This window comes from Harpia harpyja, unplaced genomic scaffold, assembly GCF_026419915.1.
Source record: "Harpia harpyja isolate bHarHar1 unplaced genomic scaffold, bHarHar1 primary haplotype scaffold_39, whole genome shotgun sequence".
Classification (NCBI taxonomy): Eukaryota; Metazoa; Chordata; class Aves; order Accipitriformes; family Accipitridae; genus Harpia; species Harpia harpyja.
The window spans coordinates 1,876,655-1,887,539 of NW_026293320.1; the positions used below are offsets into that span (position 1 = coordinate 1,876,655).

The 10,885-nt window shown below is 52.5% G+C and overlaps 1 protein-coding gene and 1 long non-coding RNA gene across 2 annotated transcripts; both read right to left on the reverse strand.

Annotated features, from left to right (window-relative positions):
- Window positions 1-2,046: 2,046 nt before the first annotated feature.
- Window positions 2,047-6,475, reverse strand: LOC128138357 (olfactory receptor 14C36-like; the record flags this gene model as incomplete). Its single annotated transcript, XM_052779652.1, has 2 exons — window positions 6,470-6,475; window positions 2,047-2,997 (listed from the first exon to the last, which is right to left on the reverse strand). Coding segments are annotated over exons 1-2 (957 nt in total), but the record flags the coding sequence as incomplete, so codon positions are not given.
- A 3,496-nt stretch (window positions 6,476-9,971) lies between these two features.
- On the reverse strand, window positions 9,972-10,647 carry LOC128138378 (uncharacterized). The gene is made up of 2 exons (XR_008233992.1): window positions 10,588-10,647; window positions 9,972-10,113 (listed from the first exon to the last, which is right to left on the reverse strand). It is a non-coding gene; the product is annotated as an uncharacterized LOC128138378 (long non-coding RNA).
- Window positions 10,648-10,885: the final 238 nt, after the last annotated feature.

The following is a 10,885-nucleotide window of genomic DNA, read 5'->3' on the forward strand; positions in this document are numbered from 1 at the left end:
AAGGGCCACAAAGCTGGTTGAAGGGACTGGAGCATCTTCCCTAGGAGGAAAGGCCGAGAGATGTGGGACTGTTCAGCCTGGAGAAGAAAAGCCTGAGGGGGATCTTATTAATGTGTATAAAATTCTATCTGAACCCAAGAAAACATCATTTGACGCTGTGGGTGGTGAAACACTGGAACAGGCTGCCCGGACAGGTTGTGGAGTCCCCATCCATGGGGGTACTCCATACCCACCTAGATAAGGTGCTGAGCAACATACTGTAGCTGAGCCTTCCTCAGCTGAGAGGGTTGAACTGGATGATCTCCAGAGGTCCCTTCCAATCACAACATGTCTGTGATTCTGCGATTATAAAGGAGAAAGGTAGGGCAGAAAAAAATGAACACCACATAGCCTTGACCACAAATATTGTGGGATCCCATGGAGGAGACCCAAGCTGGAACAGGGGAGAAGTGTGAGGAGGAAGGAGCGGCAGAATTCTTCTATACTGACTGTTAACCCCCTCTTCACTGTCCCCCATGCTCCTCTTGGCGTTGGGATGAGTAGAAGAATTTGGATCAAAGGACTAATGTGAGCCTGCCTCCTGGCAGCTGCTTCATGGTGCCTGTCCTTGTGCTGGCCCAGCCCCACTGACCATACACGGTCCCACGGCCCCACTGTGCAGGCACAGTATGGGAAAGGGGAGAGTCAGGGGCGGGGACCTTCCCCCCATTGTGATCCCAATGGCAGCCTTCTCTTTACAGTTCCACCATGACCCTCCTACTTTTGCAGCTTCCCCAGCACCCGACCCATGTCCTGCCGCAGCCTTGTCCTACATGGGGTTTTGCAGACAGTTCTGCTCTGCCAAGGTCTGGGGAAGAAGAGAAGCTCAGCAGGGCTGTCTGTTCCCCAAAACCAGCCTTTGGACCACCAGGAAGATGGAGGTGGCCTCACAGCAAAACTCACCTGTAAACCTGGGGTGACCTTCAAGTGCTGGAAATGGCCAATGAGAGATGCTGAGGGTGACAAAGGCCCTGATCCACCTTCGCATCTGTCCACACCACCAAGGGCACAGACCAGACTCCTCCTCTCCCCTACACCTGCATGTCTTGAATGCTTGCCACAAGCCCTGGCTCTGAATGACAAAACACCCAGTGTGAGTCCTTGCCCTGCATGCCCACAGACTACAAGCTCTACAGTGATGTTTTTTCTCTCCTGGGCCCTTTCCAGAACAGACCAGCTCCCCATAAACTCTACCCACTTCCCTTGACCTCTCTCCACCTCCCCTGCCCTCTCCCCAGCACAACCCAGTCTGGCATGGCCCCACAGCAGTGCCCACCACAGGGTGCGGCAGAGCTCTGGGCACTCACCCCACAGCCCCAGACCCTCTGAAGGGCACAGCAGCTCCTCGGGGGTGGAGAGGGCTGAGCCCCAGAGCTGGGGGGCATCTGTGGCACAAGGCCTGAGGAGATCCCATTGTATAATGGAAATGCTGCTATGGAGGCCAGCTCTGTCACACAAGTGCCCACTGCCTGTCCTTGCCTGCGGCCAGAGGCCTGCCACACAGAAGGACTGAAACCAAGCTTCAAGAGCACTCAGGCCTTCCACCAACGAAAGGGTTCAGAAGGAAAGCATGGAAGTGGGAAGACAGCAGCTTGGGAAAGTACAAACGCTGGTGCTGCTGCTGTGCCAGGACTCTTTTCTCCTTCCCCTCTGCACACAGGCACTGCTCCTTGCAGCTGCAGAGAAGGTCTTGGAGGAAGGATCTCGGAAGAACAAGTCACTGCAGGGCCCTTTATTTTGTTTAAATACAGAGACAGTACAGCTCCTCATTTGCACAGCCTCCAGGGCACAGCAAATCTGGATAGACTGTGAGTTAGAAACTGGAGGAATAAAGACATGTGTTTGTGGGAAACACTCAGATAAGTAAAGCAAAGTGAAATAGAAGGAATAACCATACCCAAAATCACCATAAAAAGATCAGCAAAAGAGAGGTTGGGTCTATAATGAGATATAAGTACTATGCAGAAGACAACAGAAACTTTATTGCTTCTGAAAGTATCCAGTCATTAGTTTTCTGAGGGCATCCTTGATCTCATGGTTTCTCATGCTGTAGATGAGGGGGTTCATGGCTGGGGGCACCACTGAGTACAGAACTGCCACCAGCAGGTCCAGGGATGGAGACGAGATGGAGGGGGGCTTCAGGTAGGCAATCGTGGCAGTGCTTACAAACAAGGAGACCACAGCCAGGTGAGGGAGGCACGTGGAAAAGGCTTTGTGCCGTCCTTCCTCAGAGGGGATCCTCAGTACAGCCCTGAAGATCTGCCCATAGGACAGCACAATGAAAACAAAACAACCAAAGACTAAACAGGCACTAACCACAAGTACCGCAACTTCCCTGAGGTAGGCATCTGAGCAGGAGAGCTTGAGGATCTGGGGGATTTCACAGAAGAACTGGTCCAGTGCATTGCCTTGGCAGAGGGGTAGTGAAAATGTATTGGCAGTGTGCAGCACAGCGTTGAGAAACCCACAGCCCCAGGCAGCTGCTGCCATGTGGACACAAGCTCTGCTGCCCAGGAGGGTCCCGTAGTGCAGGGGTTTGCAGATGGCAACGTAGCGGTCATAGGCCATGATAGTGAGAAGGAAATACTCTGCTGAGATCAAAAAGAGAAACAGAAAGACCTGGGCAGCACATCCTGCATAGGAGATGGCCCTGGTGTCCCAGAGGGAATTGGCCATGGATTTGGGGACTGTGGTGGAGATGGTGCCCAAGTCGAGGAGGGAGAGGTTGAGGAGGAAGAAGTACATGGGTGTGTGGAGGCGGTGGTCACAGGCTACGGCAGTGATGATGAGGCCGTTGGCCAGGAGGGCAGCCAGGTAGATGCTCAGCAAGAGCCAGAAGTGCAAGAGCTGAAGCTCCCACGTGTCTGCAAATGCCAGGAGAAGAAACTCAGTGATGGAAGTGCTGTTGGACTTTTTCTTCCTGTGGGAATGGGGTTTTGTCAAATTAGAAAAAAGACACTGAAGGGTCAGGGCATTATTCTCTGAGCAATATCAAAGCCATTTCCCATAGACCCTCCCACTCTCACACACAACGAAACTTTTCCTTTTCTAGGAGACTTTCCTTCAGATCTGTGGCTGGAGCCCTGCTTGGTGCTGGCTGAGCTTGCAATGAAGAGCAGGGCCTCTGCCCATGGGCTCTTGAAAAGTCAGCCCTGCTCTGCAGCAGTGGGTCCATGGGATAGGTGCGGGCAGGGGCCAGTCTGGTGTTTGACTTTGTCAGCTGAAACCGCTCCTAACACAGAAGGGCTTGTCAGCATCTGCACCCCCTGTGCTAAGGAACCACGAGGGTGAAAGTAGTTTAAGAGTTCTAGGGTTTTTTACAGTTGCCTACATTGCCCCTGGGGAGTTTTCTTAGATCTCGGGAACCTTCAGCATTTCTGCTGCACTCGGGGAGAACAGCGTGAGCCAGGCAAGTCAAGACGATTGCCTGTGGCTTAGTGCAGAGAGAGGGGGAGCTGCTCCATCCTTCTGTCTAGTTCCCACTTTCACTGTGCTTGCACCTTTCTGAGATGGAGGGTGATCACGCTCCCATGTTACCCTGAAAAGCCACCAGACACTGCTGAGAGCAGAGACATCCACTGCAGACCACCAAATATCTCACCCTTTCTCAAAGTCTCAGCACCCTGCTTCTAGCCAAGGACACACCAGGCTCATTTCACCAACCCAAGAGCATTTCCTCAGTCATAGCATCTCTGTGCTTCTCCATGGGGCTTTCAGATAACAGAAAGATTCTATGAGACAGATTGGCATCCTGCAGGACAGCTAACAGCTTGGAAGGACACTCTGAGGTGATAGACAAGTGACCTGATGTGATGGCATCTCTGTAAGGGAGAATCAGCTCATTCCCCAGCCCCACAGACAGCATTGAGCATAACCCCTCAGATAATGAGAAAGATGGGACACTTGTTCCCATGGACACAGCTGCATGGGAGGACCCACAAGATCAGTGTGTGACTCTGCAGCTGAAACTCCTATCCCCAGAGAACCTGACAGCAAGAACAAGATAACAATAGCAATAACACAGACAAGTGGGGAAACAAGGAAAAAAGCAGTGATGGTCTGGCTCAGAGAGGCAAGGGGAGAGGCAGCTGGGCACTCAGGAAAGAGTTACCCATACCCAGCTGTGCATGCCACCTGCCAGACACCAGCACAGCCAGGCAGTTGTTCTCAGTCCCTGTGCTCTACTTCAGGAGGCTCCTATCAGACTTACTGATCACTCCAAGTTACAGCTCAGGAGTCTCAGGGACTTGTTCAAGCATGACAGCTTCTCTCCCATTTCTCCCCCCAAATTCCCCAAGACTAGGAAACAGAAAACACAGAATCAGGAAAGCTCCTTAACATTAGCGTAAACCCTGCTTTGACCTCACACTTCAAAAGTGCCCTCAGAAATGTCCTGGGGAATGATCTGGAGCTGTGAGCATCCCTGACCCACAAAGCACCCTCTTGTCAGCAGAAGGACCCTGCCCCGCTGGGGATTGCTTCTTCCACCCACAGCTTCTCCCCACTCTGCTGTTGGAGTTCCCCAGGCAGGCTGAGTACTTACCCTGACCAGTGGCAGAGTCCCTGCCCCAGCACACAGCCCCCTGGGGTGCAGGGACCCTGCTCAGAAGGACAGCCCTGGGCACCCCTGGCTGCACACCCACCTTCACACTCTGCAGCCATCCCCAGGGGAAGGCAGCTGACATGCCCTGTCCCTCTGAGGGTGCAGCAGGGAAGCTGTGCTCCAAAGCACGTCCTTTTTGTCTACACTGGAGAAACCGTGAGAGTCCTCCTGACACATCCCATAGGCTGTGGGATGTGCCAGCTTTAGAAGGTCATTCCAGGAACCACAGCTGCATTGCCCTGCAGCCAGAGACTTACCCTGTGAAGGGCTTTGAAGATTTTTCTCCAGGTCGCCTCTCCTCTGACCTCCCACCCCAGACTACCTTTAACCTATTTCTGCCTCACTTCTCTCCCTTCGGTGCCTGCAGGCAGTGCCCTCAGCCCTGCTGCGCTTTGCAGAGGAGCTGCTCCTGGGCAGAGCTGTCTCTCTGCAGTGCTGCCTGCTTGCCATGAGCTCCCTCCAGCCCAGGAGCCCAGCCCAGCTCAGCAGCAGAGGACCAGCCCAAGGCAGCACTTTCTCTGCCCCCTCTGGGCTCCCTCCAGGTGTCCCTGGGCTCCAGGGGAACCTGCTGGCAAACAGGCTGAAGCAATCACTGGTGTTCCTTCCCTCAGCTACAGAGACTTCTGTCCTGTGGCATTTCTTTTATTAGAAAAAGAGTTGGGTATGTGTTAAGGAGGCTCACACAATCAAATCCAAGTGGTGTTAAAACTCAGATTTGTTCTTCAGTAAAAAGTTAGTTAGAACTCCGGTAACATTTGTGAACCACAGGCTCAAGGATGTAAGGGGAATTAGTACTTCACAGCGGACTTAAGAATTCAAATTCAGAATACAAATAACGTCACAGCATACTTAAATATGCTCTCTAATTCAACACTGTGTAACTTAGCTATCTAATAAATAGCGCAGAAAGCAGAAGCAGTCAAAATGAAAATCCTCCAGGTGACTGCCTGCCTGCTCTTTGGGCACTTTCCAAAGCAAATATTCAAGTCAGTTGCCTTCAATCTTTTCACAAGTGATCCACAACACATCTCTTATTTATAGTTAGTGTCCCGTAAAGATATAACCATCACCCTTAAAAAGTGACATATATTGTCAAAGAAGTATCTGAGCCATGTACAGTTCTCATGCACCACGTATCAGTGTATTTTTATTACTCTCTTTTCATGTGGATAAAATCAGACAGCCTTTTGTTGACACGGAAGTCACGGACACTGCACACAATCAATATGATCAAGCAGATGCCACTTTATTGCCCTAATAGCTCGGTTTATATACTCATTTTGGTTCCCGATCACGCATAAGCTGATTAAAGATTGGTTAGCATGTGCTATCCACGCGCCTAAAGCAATAGTTTGATTGGATAAGACTTTCTGATCACGCAAATGATTGTCTCCGCCTGTATCTTGTTCTGTCCTTCTTTCCGTCACATAGGCCCAACTTTGTCCTGCTTTTTTGTGCTTGCTCCATCAAAATTGTAGCAACAATTATCGTTAACAAAGCGCCCTTGAAGCCAGCTGCTTGCAAGGCGTCCTTGAGGCCTACTGCCTACAAAGCGTCTTTGAGGCCTGCAAAGCGTCCTTGGCTCACAAGTTAATCAGGTCCATCGTGCCTGGATTGTTCACTATGTGTCCATTACTTTCCAAGTATCCCACACCTTTCTTTGCAGCCCTGACAGGAGTCTGTATCATCATGGGAACAAAGACCATCACACCTTGGCTTCACTGAAACTCAGGCATACCTCCCACTGACTTCAAAACCTAAACCAGATTTTTACCACCAGCCTTTGATTCCCAGCTTGTGTCTCACAGAAATAAATGTTCCTCGCACCTTCATAGACGGAGGATTGAAATAGATCACTATTTAACTTTGAGACATGTGACATGGACTGCTGGATGGTTTTGGAAGTGAATGGCGATTGGGAAGCACAGCGTGGGTGCTTGCATTACTGCGGCACATAACAAAGAGAGGATGAGTTTACAGAGGAACGTGACAGCCTTACGAAGTGTTCATGGATCTGCTATTGTAATGTTGATGTCCCACGAACTCCGGGCAGGCAATGAGTCCAATGCATTCAATGCTGCCGTTGCTCAGTGTGGCTAGTGGGTTTGCTGGTCATTACGTGTGGTTACTTCTGACTATCAGCTACCTAAAGAGACAAGCAAATATGTGCTGCATCTCCTGGTTGAGGCCTTACTGGCCCTATCTCCTCCCCGTGCTAGCTCACATCACCAGTAAAAATGCTGGTCTTCTTGTTATGCAGACATAAATAAATACCGGTCCTGTTATCTATCATTTCTGATAGTTGTGGGCACCTACAGGGCGGCAAAACAGGGGTGCCAGAGCCTGTTGATCCCAAATATGCCCATCTTCGTTATGAGTATGTCCCTGCTAACAGAGGTACCAGCTATTCCCTCTGCTGTTTGGGGCACTTGCATCCTTGAAGAGATGCCACTCACTCCGGTAGCCAACACCACAGGGCAGGGGCCCGCACAGCCCCAGCCTGACCCCAGGACCTGGCACCAGTTTTCATTCTCACACTCAGGGGTCTCACCGGCAGCTGGCGCTTGGTCCTTGCATCACACGTGCACACACATGCAATAGAGTGATAATACTCAGGGATTTTAAACAAAATATTTAATAAGAAGATAGAAGAAGACAGGACAGACTGCAGTGATCAGGCACAGGGCTCAGCCAGACAAGCGCACTCACTGGCCCCATTTTACCATCGAATTATAGACTCTTTGAATAGTTTGTGTTGGAAGGGTCCTTTAAAGGTCATCTAGTCCAAGCCCCCTGCCATGAGCAGGGACATCTTCAACCTCATCAGGTTGCTCAGAGCCCCATCCAACCTGACCTTGAAGGTTTCCAGGGATGGGGCATCTACAGCCTCTCTGGGCAACCTGTTCCAGTGTTTTACCGCCCTCATCGTAAAAAAGCTCAACCGTGTATCTAGTCTGAATCTACCCTCTTTTAGGTTAAAAGCATTACCCCTTGCCCTATCGCAACAGGCCCTACTAAAAAGTCTGGCCCCATCTTTCTTCTAAGCCCCCTTGAATTACTGAAAGGCTGCAATAAGTTTTCCCCGGAGCCTTCTCTTCTCTGGGGGCTGAACAACCCCAAGTCTCTCAGCCTGTCGTCATAGGAGAGGTGCTCCAGCCCTCTGATCATTTTTGTGGCCCTCCTCTGGACCCGCTCCAACATGTCCATGTCTTTCCTGTGCTGAGGACCCCAGAGCTGGACACAGCACTCCAGGTGGGGCCTCACGAGAGCAGAGCAGAGAGGCAGAATCACCTCCCTCGACTGCTGGTCACACTTATTTAGATGCAGCCAAGAATATGGTTGGCTTTCTGGGCTGCGAGCACACATTGCTGGCTGATGCCCAGCTTTTCACCCACCAGTACCTCCGCGTCCTTCTTTGCATGGCTGCTCTCAATCCCTTCACCCCCCAACCCATACTGATATCGGCGGTTATTTTACACGGGACTGGCCCCTTTTGTATCCTTTTCTGCCAACCCCCATCTTTATTTCTCCCTGCTCCACCTTCCCCTGCACGTCCCTCATGGGTTTGCACAGCTCTACGGATTCCCGCATCCCTCCCAGTCCAGCGTCCCCCTGGTTCACAGCCTTGCAGAGTCCAGGCTGATCCTCCTGGAAGTGGTGCCTGTGGTTTCTCGATGGCCCATCAACTACTGTGAGCAGTGAAGTTTGCTTTCTGCTGTTGTCTCCATGGTTGCTCTGCCAGGCCTGTGTCTTGATAAATTTGGGTTCCTGGCTTCCCCTTTTTCTATTGGTTTCCCAGTTGACAGCTCCTGCCCGGACCCCACAGCCCAGGGACAAGCCACAGGATGGTGCTGCCTATCAGCCCCGCTTGCATTCTGCTGCCCTGGGGACTCTCAGGTCCCCCCAGCCCCCTGAGAAATATTCCCCTGCAGCTGACCCTGCTGAAGACAGGAAATCATAGAATCAGAGAATCAAGGAATCATTGAGGTTGGAAAAGACCCTTAAGACCATCACATGCAGTGGGGTGAGGGAAAAATTCCAAATGTAAAAGTCAGTGGTAATTCAGTGTGTGCCTGGAAAGACGGAACCACAGCCACGACATCATGAACACAAAGTCCTGCAAAGCTGGGCCATGCAAGGCGGGGGACGAGGGGAGGTCCGTCGAGCATCTGATGCTCACGACTGTCCCGATCCAATGGCGTGAAAGGTTTCGATATGATCCCAAGAGTGAGATTAAGACACAAACGAGGTCAAATGCTGGATACCCAAAACAGCTTTTGTTATCAAAAGTATCAAAAGTAGAAAATAGTAGCAATAGGATAGACTGAAAGAAAAAAGCAGAAATGAAGCAATCAGTCGGGATAGAGTTGCAAGAATAGTCACCACCATGGATCCAGCAGCATCCTGTTGGTCCTCAGTCTTCAATTCTTTGGTGATGGGTGCACACCATGGCTTGTCTCCACGTTTTTTTATAAGGCATAGTCTAATGCATGCACATACGTACTGTTCGCATGCTGCAGGTTTCATCTATCACATGATCTTTGGGTGATCGACATTTTCTCAAAGACTAAGGCTTCCATGACAATGGTAGTCTGCACATTCCTGCATGCTTCACCGGCTCCAGCCTGCCTCCTCCCCTGGATGCCTCAGTGGCCTGGTAATCGTCCTTATGGGCCAGAGGAGTGTCCTGCTTAAACAAGCCATCCCAGAGACAAATGGCTCCAGATAAATAGTCCACAGTTCCGTCTCTCACAGCAAACAATCTTGGAGACAAATGGCTCCAGATGACGGTCTCTCACAATGACCTGCCTTCCTGGCCTGTGATGGGGACTGTGCCCCAGAGAAGGGTGTGGGCTGGGGGTCCGGGAAGGCACTTGGCTCCAGCATGAGGTTCTGAAACCTCCTGTGAAGCCAGGACTGCTGAGTCCGTGAGGCAGGGAACCACCACCCCTCCCAGAGCAGGGCAGAGGACCCAGGGGTCCGGGCTGCCTGCTCATGATCCTCTCCTGCCCCGACACCAAACTGTGCTGCCTGGGGGATGGTGCTCACTAGAGCCCTGGTAAGAACCTCTTTCCCACTGTGCCTCCAAAACACCGGCTGCCCCAAGGGCTGGCACCGGCTGCCCCTCGCCTCTCCCAGCCTCCTGGGGGGACACTCCAGGTTGCCCTTATCTGGGGGCACATGGTGGGTGGGAAGGGGACACCCCAGGTGCCCGCGCTCCCTCAGCCGCTCTGCTCATCGTGGTGGTGCAGCCAGAGAGGACCCAGGCACCCGGGCGCTGGCCAAGGAGATGGGACCTGGACGCAGGCACACACACACACGCAGAGCGTAGCTTTGCTGAAGGGGTTTATTGATCATGAGAGGGAAATGGCCCAGGGCTCCCAGGGGATCAGGTGGGGTCATCCAGGGATGATCATCTCCTCATGCCACTGGAGGGGGACAGGACAGGGCTGTCACCATCACTTGAGGACCTGCAAGACAGAGCCCAAATTGTGACCCCCAGTGTCTGCTGCGACATGGGAGGGGCCTTGTCCCCACCGCCTCTCTCTGCAGAGACCTGGGGAAGGAGAAGGGAACTGGAGCCCTCAGTATACCCAGGACAGGACTTGGCTCACCTGAGATCCAGATGGCACCCAGAGCCCCCTACCCCAGGATGCCCCTATATCTCCCAGAAGCCTGCCCAGCCCTCACAGTGATCCTGGGCAGTCTGTATGGCACAGACCCCCTGCCTGGCCTGCACAGAGACCTTCTGGCTCCATAGAGCCCTACTGCATGCAAGGACAGGCATGGGGGCAGCTCTGTCCAGCTCACCCTGGGACATCCATCAGGGACAGTCCCCTCTGTTTCCCTCTGCCGTACCCAAGGTCTGCCCACCCCAGAGGGCTCAGGGATCCCCCAGGGCCCAGGATCCTTCGTGGGGCTGCAGACACCCTGATGTTGCTCACCCGGACATCAGCAGCTACAGGCGCGCGTTTCAGACGCAGAAGAAGAAGTCTTACCTCCTCCTTGGTCAGAACACGCTGGGGAGAAAGGGAGGGTTAGGGACGTGCTGGGTGCACTGGAGTGTACTGGGAGGCAGGGAAAGCAATGGGATCCTTGGGGAAGGTGACTCCGGGGAGAAATGGGGTACATGAGCTTGTATGGTGGTGCACAGAAAGCAGTGGGGGTCCTGGGGAGGGGGCCCACCTGGGTGTGTGGCTGTGTACTGGGGTGTACTGGGATGGATGGGAATGTGATGGGGGC